The 23,060-nt window shown below is 40.1% G+C and overlaps 1 protein-coding gene across 3 annotated transcripts in view; it reads left to right on the forward strand.

Annotated features, from left to right (window-relative positions):
- CERT1 (ceramide transporter 1) overlaps positions 1 to 22,555 on the forward strand; it is a 173,175-nt gene extending 150,620 nt beyond the window's left edge. For 2 of the 3 annotated variants that reach the window (XM_065406517.1, XM_065406519.1), the window contains 6 exons: positions 3,442 to 3,537; positions 15,436 to 15,568; positions 15,700 to 15,770; positions 17,300 to 17,428; positions 17,910 to 18,039; positions 20,738 to 20,865. In XM_065406517.1, the coding sequence (XP_065262589.1) occupies positions 3,442 to 3,537; positions 15,436 to 15,568; positions 15,700 to 15,770; positions 17,300 to 17,428; positions 17,910 to 18,039; positions 20,738 to 20,865 (687 nt within the window). Of the gene's footprint in view, positions 1 to 3,441; positions 3,538 to 15,435; positions 15,569 to 15,699; positions 15,771 to 17,299; positions 17,429 to 17,909; positions 18,040 to 20,737; positions 20,866 to 22,350 lie in introns of those variants that run through there. The other variant, XM_065406520.1, reaches the window with a different exon arrangement.
- The last annotated feature ends 505 nt before the right edge of the window (positions 22,556 to 23,060 follow it).

Below are 23,060 nucleotides of genomic sequence, written 5' to 3' on the forward strand. Positions count from 1 at the left end.
CTGTTACTTCTAGTTCTTTCCAAACTATTCTTTGTCCTCCCTGCATTAGTATGCAGAAATCTAAGATATTCATTAGATTTCCCATCTGTATTCCCTCTTCTCTCCTTTGCCCCTGCTTTAACTGCCAATTTCCCCTGCAGATTCCAACCCTTCACCCAAGTCTCCATGTTCTGGACTTACCTGTGGACTTTTGTCTCCTGCCCCCATCGAACTTAGTTTAAAGCCCACCTCACTTAGCCAATCTGTTACATTGTTCCTTAAATATTATCTGTACAAAAATCTCAATGATTATGAATCTTGATAAGTTATGTGCTTTCAGTACAGACCTCACATGCTACCCTTCACAAATAAATATCATGAAAGTATTGTATTAGGTGTAGTGAGTTTGTCAGGGCTAAGACGGGAGTAGCTTGTAAAGAACAGTGAACCTTGAGCCAGTTGGCACCACTAAACCTCTGTTTTCTGAGTTCTGTGGAATGCTGTGTTACTTCTGGGAGCGAAGACTGAATTGAGTTGATTCCTTTTACTGAGGAAGGTACTGAGATTCTAGCAATAATGCGCCCAGTTCAGACATTGAGTGCAGAAGTGATGATTACTAGAAAGGCTGCTTTGATAGTTAAGAACAGAAAAACCGAAATAAACAGTTCAAACAGTGGTCTGGTATTTGCACCCAAGACTAGGTTTAAATCTCAAAGGGATATTCAGAATTCTCAGAGAATTAACCAAAGCCCCTGCCCTCAGAAATCACTGGGGTTATGGATGAGACACAGTCCAATGTTGCTAGTTAACTTATGCTATTGAGGAAGTAGATAAAGAATGCTTTCTGAACGTGTTAGTTTTATGGCCCCCTTGTAGGTTTCAAGGGACCTTTGCTGATCTTAGATAATTTTAGTTGTGCTCCATGCTCTAAATTTTTATTGGATTTTATAGAGTATTTGGAATTTGTAGATTGTTTAGACTTGGAAGGATTAGTTTTTTATTGCTAATATCGGTAAATGTCAATTTCACCATGAACACACAAAATGATAAATATTTGCACTGATGAGAATCGAAATTTACAGATAGGCAAAGTAAGAAAAATGCTGCTTGAGAACTTATTAGTTTGATATTAGTTTGATTACTAGTTAAGGATATTTACTTTGTCAGTATCACATGTCAAAATAAACAATGTGTTTTAAGAGTTATAAAGCTTTAAGTTTTTGAATCTCGACATCTACTGTCATTAAATAAGTCTGACACTAGCCCCCCAATTTCCCACAACTGTGAAAAGTTAAATGGATAAAAATGTTAAAATGCTAAAAATAACATCAATGTTAGCCATCAAAATTATTTTTTTTTAAATCTAATTCAGCCAAGCCTAATTATTTTCTTTAAGCCAGTAAGGTTTCCATTACTCTACAAGAATTTCATCAATTATTTTCACTAATTATCAATCACCGAGCTGTCTCTTAGGGTCCAGATGTTTTAAAGGACCTTTACTTAGAAAATCTGCCCACTTGAAGGTTGTAAACAGTGTCCTGGAAAGAAGAGAGCGGGAGGAATCGTGTCTAGGAAACCTGTTGCCCAGGTCTGGGAGAGGGTGGCCTTCCTGCCTGAGTTATAAAGTGAAAGGAGGACAGACTTTTCTTTGTCAGTTAGTTCTAACAAAAACTTTGTGGACTGGTCTCTCATCCTTCCCATATCACTCATTTTGCTTCCACAGAACATCTATAAATCAGCACTGAACTTCCATGAAATATAGTCCTCATTGCATACAGTGTTTCATTATTTGTTTGAGGGGATTAACTTTTAAAGTGTGATTCAGGGTACAATTACCTCCTTTCCTAATCTCGAATGTACAGCACAGAAAGTACATAGTACAAAAAAAGGCTTCTTTATTTTAAAATAAAATATAAACACAAGCTTTTTGTTTCCATCTCAAGCAAATTGGAAAAACACATTAATACATATTCCTTTGCTCGTTCCTCCACTTAAACTTGTTATAATATACTTCATTTGATAAATGCCTTTATTTGACAAGTGGCGTATGTTTGTGTATAAAGAAATGTCTTTCTACATCATACACAAGGTATTTATGCCCCAATGTTGCTAATTTTATTCATGATTGTGTACTGCTTAAAATACCAGACATACAATATAATACCTTGTTTAATTTTTATTCAAGATATATATTTTTAAATAAACATCCTTTAGTCACTACCTCTGTAGATTCAGGCAGACATCGCAAATTACACATTAATCTGCTGGTGTTGAAACATCTATTTTGAGTATTCACTTGTTTTTAAGATACACACGAACTGAAGCAAACTTGTCTGCCATGTTATAAAACATTTGTGAAGTAACTTGTAATATTCTTTTTTCCTCCATAATTATCACAGATTATAATTTCAATTGAAAAAGAGCAGGTTTGGAAATGTGATCTGAAAGGATTTGGCACCTACATTCCAGGGCAGACACTATAAATGTGTATAGAAAACTTAGGGACCCTTTAAACCCTGTTCATACCCCACAGCCATATACCTAAAGGATGCTTTTCATTCAGACAGAAGGAGTACAAATATGGTAGTATTTGTGTAGTTTAAAGAATAGATTGATGTATATCAAGTACATTTTTCTAAAGACTACAGTAATTCACATACAGCAAACAGTGATTTTAAAAGTTTAAAATATTTGTAAAAGATGATGCAAAAACTTCATTAATTCATCTTTTAATTTTATGGAGTGCAGACACATTGGCAATTAAACTACTTGACAGTGTCCCTTTAAATCAGTCAACACTCCAGGATGCTATCGAAAGACTATAGCAGCTTGTGCTAATGCAGAATAGTAGATGTTCAACATCTTACTCATACTTGGTTTTCCTTCACTGCAGCCCATAAAGCTTTTGGGACATCTGAATGCTTACAATATGGATTAACTTTCTAAGAGTAGAAAACTAGTGGCTTTGATCTGTTTTTTTTATTGCTCAGGTTCCTAAATGCTGTTCTTCATTAAGTGTAAATTATCAAAAAAAGTCCTGCACTTCAGTGTGATTCTGTTGATCTAGGTACTTATAATGGCCACTATCTCTGTAGGATCAGAGCACCTCTTAAAAATTGTAATAGAGGTAATCTCTCTTCCTTCCCCGTAGGTAGAAGTAAAAATTTGAATAGTTAGTACAACTATTACAGGTGGGAGAGAGAGATGGGGATGGGTGGGAAGTGCTTGTGCGAAGAATTAATTTTATTTGGGATGAGTTTTGCTTTTGGTTCCGAATGCTGCAAGGTCTCTACTAATTTAACCTTTGCTGGTTTTGTGTTCCATTGTCTATGTCCAGCTCATGCGCTAGATCTATTGCTAGTATTTTATAGTGGCTTATGATATTACTGTACAGTGCCCTGAATGTGCTGGCAAGGAGGTGGCAGGAACCTTTATAAATGTTGCATTTTTTTTTCTCTAAAGGTGGAAGAGATGGTGCAGAATCACATGACTTACTCTTTACAGGATGTAGGAGGAGATGCCAATTGGCAGTTAGTAGTAGAAGAAGGTGAAATGAAGGTAAATAAAATTGTGTTGCACAATATTTTATAACATTTTTGAATTTATATAAAATGTTACCCTGAAATCTGTCTCTATCATGTGCATACTGATACTGGCCCATATTCTGATACCCTTACTCCACACGTAGTCACATTGATTTAAAACATGACTAATGGAGTAAGGTACTATCGATGAGATATACAAGGATAACCATTTTATATCTTTAAGTACACACAGTATTCTTTATAACTTTATACCAGACATTTCATTCCTTTGCAGAGGGAGGTCACTTTCCTTTATCACCCTCTCATCTTGAAGGTCCCATATTAGACTGGCTTGGGCTAGCTGGAGTGAGAATCTCCCCACACTAGCCTGCCACGGACTAACTGTGTGGACTAACCTGACACACGTTAACAGTTTTGTTATTGCTTTTTCATCTAGTCCTCATTGAAATGGGCATTAACAAACTATTTTTCTTCAAATGGCTTTGCATATACATACTTATGCTTTGTGGTGCCTTGCAGTAGAACCTTTTTCTAGCAGTGTCAGCTAGAGCTCTGTCACACACCCCTCTCCTCAGCAGCACTGACGTTCTGAGGGCAAGCCTACATAGGGGGCTCAGTTCCTTCCAAGCACGTGCCTGGAAGGATGTGAACATTTCTGATGTCTTTGGAGCCAGAACCTTTCTCCTCTTAGTTAGTTTTAGCTTTGTTAGTATAGTTAGTGTTATTCCCGGTTATGGTGGAATTGAAGAAACAGAAGAGGCTGGCATTTAAGAGTGTGCTTCCTGCCCAGTTGTCTTCCTGGCATCTGATGACCACGTGTGGTGCTTCAAAAGTTTGGGACAAGAACATTTGCTTTCTGGGTGTTCAGTTTATCAGACTTTTTCTCCCAAAGCCCACAAGGATAAGGAGACTCTGTGACGGGTTGGATCACAGAAACCCCTTTGGGAGCTGCCACCCAATGTGCAAAGACTACCCCTGCTTCTGTTTTCCCTGCCAACTCAGGACTCCAGCACCCTGTTTTGCTGAGCCAGACACTCCAGTCTGCTCTAACAAAGACTCAGGGTCTGAATCACTTGTCCCAAAGCTGCAAGTTTACCTGAAAACCAGCTCACAGGAGTGTGCTTGTCTTTAGCACTCAGATGCCCAACTCCCAATGGGGTCTAAACCCAGATAAATCCGTTTTACCCTGCATAAAGCTTATGCAGGGCAAACTCATAAATTGTTCGCCCTCTATAACACTGATAGAGAGATATGCACAGTTGTTTGCTCCCCCAGGTATTAATACATACTCTGAGTAAATTACTAAATAAAAAGTGATTTTATTAAATACAGACAGTAGGATTTAAGTGGTTCAAAGTAGTAACAGACAGAACAAAGTAAGTCACAAGCAAAATAAAATAAAATGCGCAAATCTATGCCTAATCAAACTAAATACAGATAAGTTCCTCACCAGTTCCAGAATGCTCCCTTTTACAGGCTGATCTCCCTTTAGCCTGGGTCCAGCAATCTCTCACAACCCCTGTAGTTTCTGTCTTTTGTTCCAGTTTCTTTCAAGTATCCTGGGGGGGGGTGGAGAGGCTCCTTCTTTAGCCAGCTGAAGACAAGATGGAGGGGTCTCCCCCAGGCTTAAATAGACTCTCTCTTGTGGGAGGAGACCCCCCTCCTCCCTCCTATGCAAAGTCCAGCTCCAAGATGGAGTTCTGGAGTCACCTGGACAAGTCACATGTCCCTGCATGACTCAGTCTTTACAGGCTGAAGCCATTGTCCACATGGTATCTTGCATGTCTCCAGGAAGACTTCTTATGTGGATTGGAGCATTCCAAGATGCATTGTTCCCCAAGTGTTTCCTGATCAGGTACTTAACCTGGCGAATTCCTTCCTAACGAAGCTGACCAAATGCCTCCCAAAGCTTACTTAGAAACCAAGCAAGCATACAGCCCATATTCTTAACCTCAAGTAGAAAATGGTATATAAGTACAAAGGATGAATAGATATAGTAGACCATAACCTTTACGGAGATATGTTACATGGCACAGGCAGCACAAAACATATTTCCGTTATATCATACATACATTTATAAACACCCCCCCATAAAGCCTTATGGGGTACGCTGTCACACCCTCCCCCTGAACTTACTGCCAGAGACTTGGACACTGTCCATGGCGGAGGCAGTATACCTAAAGTTCCTCTTTTCTGGACAGGGCATCTGCTACCCAGTTCTCCTTTCCTTTAATATGAGTAATCTCCATGTCAAACTCCTGTAGGACCAGGCTCCAGCGTAGCAGTTTGGAGTTGGTGCCCTTAGTTCGGTGAAGCCATACTAAAGGTGAATGGTCAGTTAGAATTCTGAACCTCCTATTAAAAAGGTAAGGTCTTAATTGTTTGACGGCCCACACAATGGCATAGCATTCCTTCTCTATAACAGAGTAATTCTGTTCGGCCGGGGACAGTTTTTTGCTCAGGAAGGCAATGGGATGCTTCTTACTGTCTTCCCCTGTCTGCATCAGCACAGCACCCAACCCTGTGTCTGATGCGTCAGTGCACAACTCAAAAGGCTTTTCGAAGTCAGGGCTGGCCAGCACAGGCTTCGCAGACAGGAGTGCTTTTACCTTGTTGAAGCCTTTTTGGCATGCCTCCGACCAAATGACCTTATTAGGTTGATGCTTTTTACATAAGTCCGTGATTGGGGACACAACGTCACTGAACCCCACCACAAACCTCCTGTAATAGTTTGCCAAGCCTATGAAGGATTGGACTTGCCTTTTAGTCTGGGGTACAGGCCATTTGACGATGGCTTCCACCTTAAGAGGGTCGGGGGATATTTTGCCCCCCCCTACCCAGTGCCCCAGATAAGGGACTTTGGCTGCCCCTATCTTGCACTTGGAGGGCTTTACAGTTAGCCCAGCCTCTTTGAGCTTTGATAGCACGACTTCCAGGTGCTCTCTGTGGTCACCCCAGGTGTTGCTGAATACAGCAATGTCATCTATATATGCCCTAGCATAATGCTGCAAGCCATTTAACACTCTGTTGACCAGTCTCTGGAAGGTGGCACCCGCATTTACCAGACCAAAAGGTAACACTGTGAATTCATAGAGCCCTATGTCCGTGATAAAAGCTGATTTTTGTTGCGCCTCTCCCTCCAGAGGGATCTGCCAGTAACCTTTGGTCAGATCAAAGGTACTAAGGTACTTGGCTTGGCTTAGCACATCCAGCATGTCATCAATTCGTGGCATGGGGTATGCATCTGTTACAGTGACAGCATTGAGTTTTCTATAGTCTACACAAAATCTAACGGTGCCATCTCTTTTGGGGACCAAGACCACAGGGGAAGCCCATGCACTGTCGGAATCCTTAATCACCCCCAAGTCCAACATGCTTTGTATCTCAGCCTGAATTTGTTCCTTCACCTTGCCGGTGGCCCTATAAGGCCTGGAAGGAGGAGGTTGAGCCCCTTTTGTGAGGATCCTATGGGACAGCAAGTGCGTCCTCCCTGGTTTGTTGGAAAATACCTCACTGTACTTCTGCAGTGTTGACAATGCTTCCCTCCTTTCGAGTGGTGTCAGCTCACTACAGATTTCTATACTTTCAAGGGACGACCCGTCTTGGCATTCAGCCATCAGATCAGTGAGTGGGTGTGCCTCAGTTTCCCCTTCGACGCAACAGATCATGTTTACCTCGGCCACTCTGCTGTGATAGGCCTTGAGTCTGTTTACATGTACCAATTGGGGTACCGCACCATCCAGGGGCTTTTTAACTTTATAGGTGTCCTCATTCGCCACTTCCACCACTTCAAAGGGCCCCTCCCAGGAGTTTTGCATCTTGAACTTTTTGGCAGGGCCGAGTACCATGACCAAATCTCCTACATCAAAAGTGCGTTTACAAGTATTTTTATCATACCACGCCTTTTGCTTGGCCTGACTGCTCTGGAGGTTGTTTTGTACAATCTCCATCATGTCTTTCAACTCCCTCCTGAACCTCTGGACATACTCAGTCACAGGTTCCTCCCTTACCGTGTTGCATCCTTCCCAGGTATCCCTGATGAGATCGAGGGGTCCCCTCACTTTCCTCCCATACAGAAGGTCAAATGGAGAAAAGCCTGTGGACTCTTGGGGTACCTCCCTGTAGGCATACAGCAGGAACGGTAATAGTTCATCCCAACTTTGGCCCCTTTTTTTGGCATACATCCCCAGCATGGATTTTAGGGTCCCATTGAATCTTTCCACCAGCCCATTGGCCTGGGGGTGGTAGGGGGCCGTCTTAAGCTGTTTCACTCCACACACCTTCCATAGCTCATTGAACAACTGCGACATAAAGTTTGCCCCCCGATCTGACAAAATTTCCTTAGGGAAGCCCACTCTGCTGAATATGGTGAGCAGAGCTCTTGCCACTGTCTCGGCTTCTATGTTAGACAGTGCAATTGCCTCAGGGTACCGAGTGGCGAAGTCTACTACCACCAAGATATACTTGTTCCCTCTCCGGGTGGGGCGTGGCATAGGGCCCACTATGTCTAATGCCACCCTTTGGAATGCCTCCTGGATGATGGGCAAGGGACGAAGCGGAGCCTTTTGGGGTCCCCCCGGCTTCTTCCTCTCCTGACACACCGCACAAGTCCTACAATAATCCCTCACATCATTCTGTATCCCTGGCCAGTAGAAATTCCTCCTCAGCCTGTCATATGTTCTCTGTACCCCCAAGTGACCAGCAAAGGGACTGTCATGCGCTACCAGCACTAATTCCCCCCGGTGTTGGCTGGGTACAACCAACTGCTTATAGGGTTGCCCGGGACCCTGGTTTTTCCCTACAGGGGCCTGCCTGTACAGTTTCCCGTCCTCTTCAAAAAACTTCTCCCCCCCCTCCCTTCCTGGAGTTCCCTCCGAGATACACTTTCTTATACTTTCAAGGGAGGGGTCCGCCCTTTGTTTAGCTGCAAATTCCTGACAGACAACCCTTGAGATAGCGTCCCTGGGCACTGACTGCATCTCCCCTGCCCCCACCCCTGGGAGCCTGTTGTCCTCAGCCAGAAAGAGGCCTGGCTCTGCCTCTCCCATATTTGGAAGTACCCCGCCTCCCAAGTCTCTGGCAGTAAGTTCAGGGGGAGGGTGTGACAGCGTACCCCATAAGGCTTTATGGGGGGGTGTTTATAAATGTATGTATGATATAACGGAAATATGTTTTGTGCTGCCTGTGCCATGTAACATATCTCCGTTATATCATACATACATTTATAAACACCCCCCCATAAAGCCTTATGGGGTACGCTGTCACAGACTCATTTGGAGCATCTCCTTCTCAAGGAAGCTCACAATGCTAGACTCTCTGGATCCAATCAGTCCTTAGGTCTAAGGGTAGGTCTACACTGCAGTTAGACACCCGTGGCTGGCCCGTACTAAGTGACTCAGGCTCAGGCTAAGGGGCTAAGGGGCTGTTTAATTGCGGTATAAATGTTCAGACTCAGACTGCAGCCTGGGCTCTAGGACCCTGCAAGTTGGAGTGTCCTGAACACATGGCAATTAAACAGCCCGTTAGCCTAAGCTCTGTGAGCCCAAGTCAGCTGGTATGGGCCAGCTGCAGGTTTTTAATTGCAGTGTAGACATACCCTGAGAGGCCAGCCTCAGCTCCCAGTAACTAAAGGATTCCAAGAGGCCACAGCCCATCAGGGCTGGATCAATTCCCTGCAACTCCCTCAGTCAAGCCCCCAAGGCTACACTTGTCTGAACCAAGGGCCACATGGCAAAATCTGACTGCCCTGGTTTCACAAGAGATGTTGAAAGACAGTTTGGCCTCTGTCACCGGTGCCATACCTCTTGCATCACAGTTACCCAATCCTGATGGAACCCCTGCAGCTGCAACCCCAGAGTTAGTTCTGACTTCCACTTCCAGATCCAGGAAGATGGACTTGATTGGTGTGTCAGAATCAGGGCCTTTAATTCTGTCTGTCCTGGCATCGAAGAAAGAGGCATAGGGACAGAATGGCTGCTGCTAGCAATGGCGGTTCCCATGAATCAGAACTTTTGAATCCATCCAATTCTGACGAGGCTATAACATCTCCAAAGTGTTACCCGCACAAATTCTCTGTTACTTACGCACATGCACGCACACACCTTTACCCAGGGCTCAAGGCATAATCCACTTGATTTATGCACCCCTGCCTTTTCCCAATTCCTAGGGTTCAGGGCGTACTCTTCGTGGGTTTGCAGAACCTTTTTACCAGTGAAAGAGCCTTACACAGTAATATTCTTCATCGTCTATTTATTAACAATTACCAAGCAAAATACACATGCTAAGTATACAATGCTATGCTCACGAATCCTGATCATGCACGCGGACTTTCCCTGTTGGCCAGGCAAGGTCAGTCTCGTCTGGATTCTGGTTGCTGCACGTCAGTCGTGCAGAGGATTCTTAGCAGCTCTGACCTCAGGCTGTGTCTTAGAGGTGAGTTCCTCGTCTTCTTCTTCCAGGTCTTTCCTTCTTATTATTCTTCTTTTCCTTCTGCTGGTCTCCTTCTTGGACCCCAGTTTATATAGTGAAACTTGAGTCCTGCTTAGCTATACCTTAACCAATCATTTTACTAAAATATTACTGATCAATCCTAACCTATTGTAAAACAATTCTTTAACCAATCATACCCCACGGTCTTAATTGATTTACACCTAGCAAAATTAATTATGTGAAAAACAGAAACAATCAAAGAACCAGACAGATAAACAATGGAGAAGTGAGGGCCATAAAGACAAAACAGTAAAGATATGGGGATTTCACAACCACAGCTATTGATAAGTGATTTCTTGCCAGACAGAATGCTATCAAACTAAGTTTTCTTTAACCATCTTAAGATCTGTTTCTTTATCTGGCGATGGTAGGTAGTATTGGGACAGGATTGCCTTCTTAACAACCTGATATTACATTGTTTTAATGTAATTTAGATGGAATGTGAGAACGTCACTTTCTGCTTCTTAGCTCATGGCTACTGCTCTCTTAATATGGCTGCAGACAAATGCCTCACCCCTTACAATATAGCTACAAGAAAAGGCCTTATCCTTAATAAAGAGGGACCCATTCCACCCTCACCTTCAGTAACAAGGGAGATGGATTTGCATATAATGTTGAATCTGATAGCCGCTTCTTCAGACTGGTTTTAGATTTCTGGGTTGGTTCCAGCTTCATCCTCTGTTTTGGAGAGCTCTGTCACGTTGGTAGCCCAAATTTACTTTCAAGTCCAGTGTGTTCATTGCTTCCAAGCACGAAACACAAGGTTTCCACAAGGAGACATGTTTCCCCAGTTTCAAGATCATTTTTGCCTTCTCCTGTTAGAAAGAAGAGGCCAGAACACTTTATGCTTCCTTCTCCTAGGATCCCTATAAGGTCCCCACAAAGAACTGGATCTCCATACTTCCCTCTGGATCCCCCAGTGCATTCTGTCTTGGATCCAGACCTTGATCTTTACCAGGAAGAAGATAGAAGAAGAATGCAGAGACCTGTGGCTCTATTTGTACCACCCTGTGGTCTGCCACCTGCAGGCATGTTCCCAAACCCCCATTGCTGGGAAAACTGGAAGTCCTGGTGCCTTACTGTGGGACACCTCAGGAATTTCTCAGTTAGCCTCTATGTGGATGGAGAGGTAATGTATCATCTGCAAAGGATCTGGCAGTCCAGAGATCCTCGGATCCAGCCCATCTGGATCCATCAAAATTATGTACAGTGACGCCTGAAATGCTGTCGGGAGGAGGAAGACAAGGAAGTAGCTCCCTCTTTGAGCAGGACCATTTGGAAACAGATTGTGAATGTAATTTATCACTGGATGAACGTGTGGGGGTGGCTTTGGCCTCCTCTCCTTCCAAAGGACCACATGGACAGTTAATCCGCAGCAGACTAGTGCTAGTTCACACCCCAGCTTGCCACAAAATGTTCATGGGTTACAAGCCCCTCTTCTAGATGTAGGAATCTGGGTATATTTACCTCTGGTGTCATAGAATCATAGAAATTTAGAACTTGTAGGGAGCTCGAGAAGTCATTGAGTCGAGCCCCTGCACTGGGGCAGGACCAAGTAAACCTAGACCATCCTTGACAGGTGTGTCCAACTTGTTTTTAAAAGCTTTCAATGATGGGGATTCCACAACCTCCCTTGGAAGCCTATTCCAAAGGTTAACTACCCTTAAAGTTAGAAAGTTTTTCCTAATATCTAACCTAATCTCCCTTGCTGCAGATTAAGCCCATTACTTCTTGTCCTATCTTCAGTGGACATGAGGAACAATTAGTCTGTGTCTTCTTTATAACTGCCCTTAACATACTGGAAGACTGTTATCCAGTCCTGTCCCCTCCTTCTTTTCTCAAAACTAAGCATGCCCAGTTTTTTAACCTTTCCTGATAGGTCAGGTTTTCTAAAACCTTTATCATTTTTGTTGCTCTCTTCTAGACTTTTTCCAGTTTGTCCTTAAAGTGCTGTGCCCAGATCTGGACACAGTACTCCAGCTGGAGCCTCACCAGTCCTGAGTAGAGTCAGACATTTACCTCCAGGGTCTTACATGCAACACTCCTGTTAATAACATTTCTACACCAACTGAATAAGATAGTTTGAGAGGGTACTTGTGTCTCATTAAGGCTAATCAGTTCTGTCTCAGTCATACATTTGACCTCCCTATGGCTCAAAGTGAGAAACCTGAACTCCCTGTTAGACTACCAGTAGACAGTCAATTGGCATTGTTTTTCAAACAGTTTCTACGAGGAATATACAAACTCTGGATTTAATTTAATAAACTTAATTCCTGCTTTTTTTGGTGGTAATTGTATAGTGAAAAATTGACATATATGACGTTCCCATTTCATAACTCCAAAGTTGCTACTTTTTTTCCTTTCTAAAGCTTTAGGAAATATAATTATTGCTGTTCAAGTATATGTATCAGAATGTTAGTTAAAGAATATTTTATCATAGGCCTTCACACTGTGTGCCATTAACTAAAAAAATAGTTTGAAAAGGGTGTGCACATACAACCAGATAAACCAAATGTTTGTTTCACGTGCTGAGCTTTAAGCATTTGTCCCCAAAGCTCTATAAAAAGCTAAGGATTTTAATGAGTATTTGCACAAAATATAGAGTCAATTCAGAGCTGGCTAAAATGTGTAAACGGATTGGCATGCTATTCTGTATCTTGTCACTGCATCAGCTTTTACTGTTTGAAAACAACTGTTTTTAATGGTGAACCTCAAAAAGGAAATGAAAATTGAGTTAACTCTATTAATGTGTACTAAGTGCCCCCCAGTAACCATGCTCAGGGTTGGGACATTCACCATTGCTTATTAAATGTTAGTTTCCAGCAGCAGGCTTTCCTCTGACATTTCCTTCTTGTCTAGGGCACCTGCTCTCAGATTAAGCCAGTTTGCAGCCTTCAGGTCCTCTTGGACTCCTCACTGGTAGTGGATATGCAGATAGCCCTGGTGGGAGGGTGGGGACACCCATTTTCATCTTTAGATGACCAGAAGATTTCACCCTATCCTGTGAGTCACCAGACCTGGCTATGTGATCCATGGATTCATGACCTCCAGGCTTAATTAATGTACCTCTTACTATGAATGAAGCCAGATTCCCTGAAAAAACTCTAAACTAGTACAAAATGCAGCACCTGTTCTAAGCAACACAAGTTGCTGTGAGCGAAACACCATTGGGCTCATTAGCTTCTTATTGAAAACAGAATCTAGTTTAAGGTCTCTGTCTTGATAATTAAAGTCCATGAAACTGGCCTTGACTTCTGGAGGTCATTTCCCCATACTACATATCCATGACCTTTCATTGGGATCTTATTCCACTTGAAGAGTGAAAGTGTTCTTCGTTAGGGGGAAACTCTTGAGCATAGGAAATAGAACTCTCATGGGAATGGAGCCAAGGCTTTGAACTTTCTGCCAGAGGTAAAAATGGCCACTAACCTCAACACACTTAAATAAATGTAAAATTTATTTTTGACTTCACTCACCCATTGGCCCCTGTATTTTCTGAGGGGAAAATCCAAAACTTTAATTTTCATCAAAAAATTTACTGCTACCTGTTACAAAAGGGATACTTTATCTTTCGGTACTTGGTTGGTGCTCAGATACTATGGTGGAGCGGATATCAGTAACAGGATTTGAATGGACAAATTTCTGTTTAAGTGCTGTAGAGTCCTCAAAAGTTCAAGTTCACTGATATCCTAGAATGCTCCATTCTGAAAGGTCACAAATACCACAACATCGGAGGGCAATATTTCTTTAGCTCTGAAGGTGCCTCTTATTAGATGAAATACTTGTTCTAATAATTCAGAAAGGTTAGAAAAATATACCATGTACAAAAAATTATAATGGACTGGCTCAGTAATACAGCGAAATTCCATGAAATTCTGCAAATCTGGAATCAGCCAGATGACTTCATGGCGCTTCCTGTATAGTGTCTAGCCCAGTGTGATCCAGATTGGAGCACATAGATACTACAGTAATTCAAATACTATACTATCAACTTTTAAAGATTAAAGAAAAACAAATTAGTATCCATCTCTCTGGTGAATATCCCAGAAAACCTGGTTAGTGGGGACATCCTTGTCAGGTCCTCAGATAACACTGAGTGTAGTATAAGACAGGGCTGACTCTAGCTTTCTTTTTCTGCAGGTCACCTAAGCATTTCATAATCTATTTTGAAATAACTTTTTCTTGTCCCTTTCCTAAGTGGAGCAAAGTGCTCCACTTAGGAAGAAAAAATCAGTTTCACACATACAGAATGGGAAGAGACTGTCTAGGAAGGAGTACGGCAGAAAGGGATCTAGGGGTTATAGTGGACCACAAGCTAAATATGAGTCAACAGTGTGATGCTGTTGCAAAAAAAGCAAACATGATTCTGGGATGTATTAACAGGTGTGTTGTGAGCAAGACACGAGAAGTCATTCTTCCGCTCTACTCTGCTCTGGTTAGGCCTCAGCTGGAGTATTGTGTCCAGTTCTGGGCACCGCATTTCAAGAAAGATGTGGAGAAATTGGAAAGGGTCCAGAGAAGAGCAACAAGAATGATTAAAGGTCTTGAGAACATGACCTATGAAGGAAGGCTGAAAGAATTGGGTTTGTTTAGTTTGGAAAAGAGAAGACTGAGAGGGGACATGATAGCAGTTTTCAGGTATCTAAAAGGGTGTCATAAGGAGGAGGGAGAAAACTTGTTCACCTTAGCCTCTGAGGATAGAACAAGAAGCAATGGGCTTAAACTGCAGCAAGGGAGGTCTAGGTTGGACATTAGGAAAAAGTTCCTAACTGTCAGGGTGGTTAAACACTGGAATAAATTGCCTAGGGAGGTTGTGGAATCTCCATCTCTGGAGATATTTAAGAGTAGGTTAGATAAATGTCTATCAGGGATGGTCTAGACAGTATTTGGTCCTGCCATGCGGGCAGGGGACTGGACTCGATGACCTCTCGAGGTCCCTTCCAGTCCTAGAATCTATGAATCTCTCCCTCTCTTACTCCTTGAGTTCACCAAGTTGTAGTCAGATCTGCGGTAACTATGGATTTCCCTCTGCTGTTAGGGCAGCCTTTAGTTATTTCTTTTAATCTCAGTACTGCATCCAGCACATTAGCATGAAAAATCAATCTTGCAGAATTTTTCTCTTACCCATTTAAGTACTGGATGATATTAATGTTTAGCTTCTTTGATTATCTGTTTTAATCACTGAAATATTTCCTTCCTAAACATAGCCTTTGTATAAAATATTAAACCATTCAAATTGCATGGTTTAAAAAAAAAATCCACTTTGCCTAGGATTGTTCAGTCATTCTTACTGCTGTTTTATGTAACTTTGTTAAATGGATTGTCAAATTAGATTCTCAAGATGAAGCACAACAAAAATTCAAAGGAGTTTTGGCCTTTTCCACTGTGCATTTCTTTTGTGCTATTTTGTATTTGCCCAAAGGTGTACAGAAGAGAGGTGGAAGAAAATGGGATAGTCCTAGATCCTTTGAAAGCCACACATGCAGTCAAAGGCGTTACGGGACACGAGGTCTGCCAGTACTTCTGGAATGTTGATGTTCGTAATGACTGGGAAAGTAAGAAATCGCCTTTTTTTTTTTTTTTTTTTTTTTTTAAGTCATGGCTGTTGGTTTGAATGTTGTTTAAAACCTTTACCTAATTTAGGTATGTTTGTGCTTGTACACTGATCTAGTTCTTTTATTTTTAGCAACCATTGAAAATTTCCATGTTGTGGAAACTTTATCAGATAACGCAGTCATCATTTACCAGACACACAAGGTAATAATATCTTACATTTATATAGCACCTGACATCCAGAAGGATCCCAAAGCACTTTATATAGAAACTGCTATACCAATCACTAAATATAGTCCCATCTATTGTGAAATATTGCAGCTGTTTAACAGCACTATACAAAAGTTTAGGACAGGAAGTGAAGAATTCTGTACCCAATTGCAGTTTCCTCAATTTGGAATTTAACAAAGATGGCAGAATTATCACTCTTAGCCTTGCATGTATGTCATGGAGACTTTAGGGTCCAAGCCTTCTTTTACATCTCTTTAAAATAATAGCACCTCCATCATTAGTGTGTCTCCTAATGCCATGTTAGAGCACTGGATACTACTGACCCCAGGGAAGAGTCCTGAGTCATTAAGACCACTTCCGGTAGCACCATGGGTTTTTATTTGAGGTAGTCCTGACCATAGCTGACCCCACACAGTTTGAGAGAACTGACAAGGTTACATTCTGAACTGATGTGTTACAAGTACAATATTCACTTTGTAATCTTGTTTAACTAGTTCCTATGCAAACATTTGTCAGGATGCTTGTTCATACTACGTGCTACACACAGAGTCTGGTCTGAACATTTAATATTAATAGCTTCTGATTATTAGAGATGAGTCTGAATTAAAATCCTGAACAAACTTTAAGATGGCTGAGATCCAGAACAATTTTTTTTCTTGGATCCAACTTTACCAATAATACACTTTGCCTGAAAGCTGCCATGAGAGAATATACTATTTATTGGGTTGTGTTGCAAGTCTGGCTGTATAGTATTATGAAGCACTCTAAAGAGGTTGATTAATTGCCAGTATTTCTACAAAATATCAGGAAAGTGGCTTCTGTAATGCTACATTTTATCCTTTAGTTATTCTGCTTCTAAAACTTTTTTTTTTTCTTGGAAAGTGACAGTTTGTCATACCCTCCTTATTGTTCCTACATAATATATTACTGAATCAATAGTTCTTGCCATTTAAATGTTACTTACTGTTCAAACTATGGAGTCATACTAATGGTGGACAGGTCTATGTATACATATATCTTGGAGTTCAGTTTGGTGACTCAGACACCAAACCATACAAAACCTAGATCTAATATTGGAAAACCCTGAAGGAGCTGCCTATATTTTTTTATTGTTATAGGGTGACTAACCTGTTGTGTGAGCTGGCACATCATCTCTTTTCATAGAACCTGAAAAAACTTTATCAATTTTTTTAAATCAGACCAACAGAGATGGACATGAGCAGAATAAATTTAGCACTGGAACCAAACATAAGAATGCTTGAAATAGCTTATATCCCATTTCAAATATTTTGAAAAAGGAAATGAATTATCAACTGTTACTGAGCTTGAAGAAACTTTCCACTTGATTTTGTCAAACTTGAATTTCTCTTCAATAATATGGCTATGGCAATATAATTTGCCAGATTTGTAATTGATGACTTTAGGCTGACATCTGGGCAGTAAATATTTTAATTTTTTTTTTTTTTTTTTTTTTTTAACAATCAACTACTGTCTCCCTGTAGAGAGTGTGGCCAGCTTCTCAGCGGGATGTGCTATATCTGTCTGCTATTAGAAAGATACCAGCGTTCAGTGAAAATGATCCTGAAACTTGGATTGTCTGTAACTTCTCTGTGGAACATGATAGTGCCCCTGTAAGTAATTCCTCTGAATATTATCAAACTGTGCTTTCAGAAGTTTTTTTAATCCAAAATCTTAAACGTATCACAATTCATAAGGCTGTCACTTTATTCTCTTCTAAATGCTTCCTTAAAAATCCACCTTTGCCGTGATGCCTGCAAATCATCACTTTCTAGTATTGGTTAGACAAGTAGAGAGCTGTGCTTTTCAGTTCAACTGTTTTTTTTATTATTTCCCTCCCCATTCATCCTTACCACATTTTTTCCTGTTTCATCCAAACGTCATATCCTGTCTGACACCTAGACTGTAAGCTCTTGGGGGCAGAGACTGTCAACTTTATTACTTGTTTGTGCAGTGCCTAGCACAAATCTTGATAGCAGCTTCCAAGCATTACTGTAGTGTTAATAATTAATATTTTGACATTCAGATGTTAGAAATGCTGATAGAGGAAATAAACTTTGCTTAATGTTTATTAAATGTTTAATTTCTTGGCAGCTGAACAATCGATGTGTTCGTGCCAAAATAAACATTGCTATGATCTGTCAGACGTTGGTGAGCCCACCAGAAGGGAACAAGGAAATAAGCAGAGACAATATCCTATGCAAGATTACATATGTAGCTAATGGTACGTATAGATTTTTCAATACAGCATTTTTTACATTACTTCTATGGGTTGTGATTGCTGGCAAAAATAAAGTTCAGAGTTTTCTGTTAAACTTATTTTTAGATCAACATCTATGAACCAGCTGTTAGTCAAAATCAGAAAGACATAATACAGGTGCCACAGTCACCAATAAATTCAAACAGTCACTGTGTGATTGGTTGGGAGAACAGTAGAAATGTCAAATGTGTTGTATCACACAATCGTAAATATAGAAAAAGAAAAAGTGAACGTTGGAAAAAAGCAGTTTCAGCTGCCCTATTTGGGTTGATTGGCGTACATTGTACTTTCTTTAGCAGTGTACATTGATTAATCTTTTGATGTCAAGTCTGTTATTTCCGTAAACAACCTATTGGCTAGGCTGAGGAGAAGCTGCTGGTAGTAAAGGTGTAAAAACTTCTTTCTTTCAAAGTAATTAGCCAAAACAGTGGAAATATATTTTGTTTAGCTGGTAAACATCCCCAAGTAGCCAGGCTATAGATTTCAGTAGAAATTGAGAGTGACCACTTCTGCCCATGCTGACCAAAATCCTCAACAGCCAGATATAAGATTAACATCATCAGTAAACTAAAATTCCTATACACGTACACACATTCAGAGGCCTGCTTGAAAAGAGTAATATGGGAACCGTGTAACAGTCTGCCACTTTTATGGACGTACAGAACATTTCTAACTAGCCTATATATCTTTCATGTTTTCAATATTCTTATCCCCCACTATTAAATAGCATAGTGAAGACTCAATAGTTACCTGCACATCTGAATATTAAATATATTACAGTACTAATAAGAAGGAAAAGTAAATCTAGTATTAAATTACTTTATAATTGGGTTTCATGAATGAAGACACCCCTCCCAACCAAGTATTTTGTGGCAAATTTGATCTGAATTTTGCAGCAGAAACTTCAGTATTGTAGAAACTTCAAGTTTGAAGCATCAATAATGACCTCCATTTATAAATCTAATTAAATATGAAAATAATTAAATCAGTATTCCTTGTGTTAGTGTGATGCTGAGCTTAATTTTGTGCTGACCCTACATATTTATTTGTCATTGTGCTGTGGGATATTGTATTTAAAATACCGTAACGTCATTATTGGAAGGTGTTGGGGGAAGCTGGAGATTTTGACAGCTGGGTAGGGGATATTTGGGGCTGCATTGTTTCATGTTTGGAAGGTTTTTGCAACCACAAGGGCTAGAAACTTTTTTGTAATGAGAGCTTAGTTTCTGAAGCACAGTTGTGCAGAAAGTGGCAGACACTGACAAGTTGCATGGCTCCAGAAAAGGAGTACATAGAACCAAAGAGATCCATTTGGACTCTGCTTATTATAAAGCATTCATAAAGTCATCAGTAAAACATTAAGAGTGCAGCGGTTGTGCAGGCAAATGCAACAGCCATTGAATGTTCACCAATAAATCAAATAGCCTTTTGTATAATACATTTCTGAAATGGAAAATGTTTACAAGGACACTGGAGTTATCTCCTGTTCTTTCTGAAAAATGCCATGAGATTATAGTCTTCCATTTGTCATCTACCAAAGATGGGAAAAAGAAACTGTTTTAACAGCTTCTCCTAAGGGATGATACCATTAAAAATGGACTGCAAATGGTCTTAAAATCTGGGCTCATGCCCTTTTCTGCTGCTTTATGACGTATAAAGAGGGCCTGAAAGATACTTTCCCCCATTTTGTTTTACCTTAAAAATATCGGGAATGTTAATTGTTTTTCCCCAGCTTTGCTAGAGGACCTCATGAATGTCTGAGGATGTGTTTTGTTAGCATTCATCCTAACAGGAGGGTGAGGGAATGTTGAGTTTTAATATGAAAAGTTTGGAAGAAGTGATATTAGTGTTAACAAAAGCAAACGCTAAACAATCTGACTAAAATTCCCAGTTGCTGAGCTTTCACTATGTAGACTCCTATTGCTGTAGGACCTGATCCTATGAGAAGATTCATGCAGGTGGACCCCTGCACCTATGCATAGTCCCATTGACTTCATTGAGCCCTGCATGGATTCAGTGGCCAGCCCATGTGGATCCTATTGCAGGATCAGCACTACAGCCTTCCAAGCTAGACAGGACATGATTTTCTCACATAAAAAACAAGCAGAATTGTATATAATTTAAAAAACAAAAAAACCTTTCATGTCTTCATCGCACTCCAAAAAGAAGCAAAATTGGTCAAAGCTGAGGTGTTGTATTTTCCCTTCTGCGGGTCACTTAATGAAGCAACAGCCCCTAATATTGCACTGCATTCCTGATAAGATGTAAACAGTGTCAAATATATACTGTACCTACAGTCTCAGTATTAGGTGTGATCCCAAATCCTGATCTGGAATTTGAGCCTGACCTAGTTCAGAAGCAAGAGTGCTATTAAGTGACACATTGTGGTTCTGTATAACCAATAAACTGAAATAGTTCTTTCAATCAATATTAAATTACAAATGTAGAATGTTTGAGTTATAGTACAGATTTTCCGATGCTCATAGCTGTTGAACTAGTAGTTATCAAGAAATGTTGACTCTGGATGCAAAGGGATGGATAGTCAATGTTAAACAAGTAATTTATTTTTGTCTACAAATTAGTGTTAAGCATTTACTAGTCCAGCCATATGCATGTTTGTTTTAGAGTATAGCTTTTATCTATTTTTTATCTTTATTTTTAGTGAATCCTGGGGGATGGGCACCAGCCTCCGTGTTACGAGCAGTGGCAAAACGAGAGTATCCCAAATTCTTGAAGCGTTTTACATCATACGTGCAAGACAAAACAGCAGGAAAGCCTATTTTCTTCTAGTATTAACAGGTACTTGCTAAACGTCTTGTTGAGTTTTGGCTTCTGTATACATTGCTGTACATATTAAAATCCAAACAATAAGCTAGACAATCTACAAATGTGTTTATTACTGTAATTATCACAGCTATTGTAAGTTTATCTATATTTTGATCTATATGCTAAAGCGAAGTTGTTAATAAACCAATGTATTTTCTACATACATAAAGAAATAATAAGGTTAATACAATTAGTTGACTTACTTACTACAAAAAATATAACGTCTTTGTGTAAATTTTAAAAATGTATTTTTGCATTATGGTGATTTTCTGAGTTAAGTGAAAATCTTGGTTTAGCATAGGATATATTGGACTGAACAGGTTAACATATTATAAAAATGTATATTTTATATTTTTAGCAAACTAGAAATGCAGGTAGAAAGGATCAAGCACTGGCCTTTCCTCAAATAGCTGCCAAAATCAAACCGTTTAGTATTTGGTGTCTTTTAGAATAAGATAATGCAGTGTAGTGAGTAGTAAAAATTATTTTAAACTTTTGTAAAAACAGAATGTAGTCATTCAAACTGTAGGAGTTTATCCAGGTATTCTTTGGGGTGTTGGCCACCTAATAGTTAAAGCAGGGACTTTGAGATAACGTAATAGTTGATATATGTCCATCACAGGATTTGACTGAACAATCTCATTCTTTTACGTTGCCTAGTTGGCAGGATAGTCATGTTTTAGGATGTGTTATGATGGTTCCAATGCAATCTGAATTGTCGTTAATACTCAAGGGTTCTGGTGGATATAGTTTTGGGTTTTCACTGTCTTTTTGATAACATATATGCATACGTGTAGGGATGGGGTCTCTAGGGACATAATTCATTCATAGATATAGTTTATCTATTAAAAAATGGCATGTGTTAAACATCAGCAAAAATAAAACTATGTGCTAACCCAGTTTCAGTCATTCTCAGGGCAGCCTGGCTATATTACTAGACTTGGGCCTTCATTGACTGGAAGATCTTAGTATGTACTCTTGTGATATTCGATTTAGATTATACAGTATGCTTCAGTATTCTTCATTATGTGTAAATCATGTCAAAACAATCCAGTGCCAGCAGTTTATGCAGAATTTGGCAGTTCTGATATTATGGAGGGTTGACAGAGGGTTTTTGCCTATTTGCTGTCCTGTTCCCTCATGATTGCCTGTGTTGAGTAGGTTTCATTCAGTGTACAAAATTCTAGAAGTCTGGGTCATCTGATCGTCTTTGGTAATAGTAGTTTGTCCCTATAGTTTCTAGCTCAAAACTTACTTCAGTTGCATTTAGTTACTGAAGGCCTGTCTGAAAATGTGTATCATTAAAAACTCAAGTGTTTGTCAAACAAGCAAAATTTGGAGGCAAGACATTGTTTCTAAATTGTGCTTTTGGAATGTTTCATAACTATTTCTCATTTTCTTAGTAGTGTTCTAAATGTATTATGCTATGTCCTTTCCATGCTTCTACAGTGATTGAAACAAGACTGTGTGTGAACATTCCATGTTGGAGAAATAAACCAAATTGAAGGCTCCAAGCTGGAACGTAGGATCTACAGTCTTTTTGTGGCCCAAGTCCTAGGCTTTGTGTTCTGAAGCGAAGAAATACTGCAACACCGTGAGGCTGAACATCTAACACTAGCTGTCTTCTGCTAGCTCTCCTTGCTGAATCAGTGTGTAATTATAAATACATGTATTGATACATGTATATGGATATATTTTTATTTGCTTGCTTTAGAGGAGAAAAAAATACAACTTTGAATCACCAACTTGGGTTACTGCTTCAATTTTAAACAATTTGCAAAGCTTTTGTTTACTGTGGCCCTTCACAAGACACTCATATGGTTTTCTGTTTTTGTGCATGTCTAAAAAGCACAAAAGACAAATGCACATATAGCATACTGTATGTGCTTTATATGCACAAAAACCTGTGGGTGGTATTTTTTTCAGGTTTGCAGTAAAGTCTAGGTGACCTTTGGGCAGGGGTTTTGTTTTGCTTTGTATAATCATAGTTCATTGCTGCTGGTTTCTATAATGAATCATCTTGTTATGTAAAATGTCTCTTAATTGAGGGCTGTCAATATCCATATGACTTTGCCTTTTCTGTTATCTTACTCCTATGAAGACCTTTGGCTCTGATGGAGGAAGAGTGTGAAAAGCTTTATTTTTTTTCCCAGATATCT

This window comes from Emys orbicularis, chromosome 6 (assembly GCF_028017835.1).
Source record: "Emys orbicularis isolate rEmyOrb1 chromosome 6, rEmyOrb1.hap1, whole genome shotgun sequence".
Classification (NCBI taxonomy): domain Eukaryota; kingdom Metazoa; phylum Chordata; order Testudines; family Emydidae; genus Emys; species Emys orbicularis.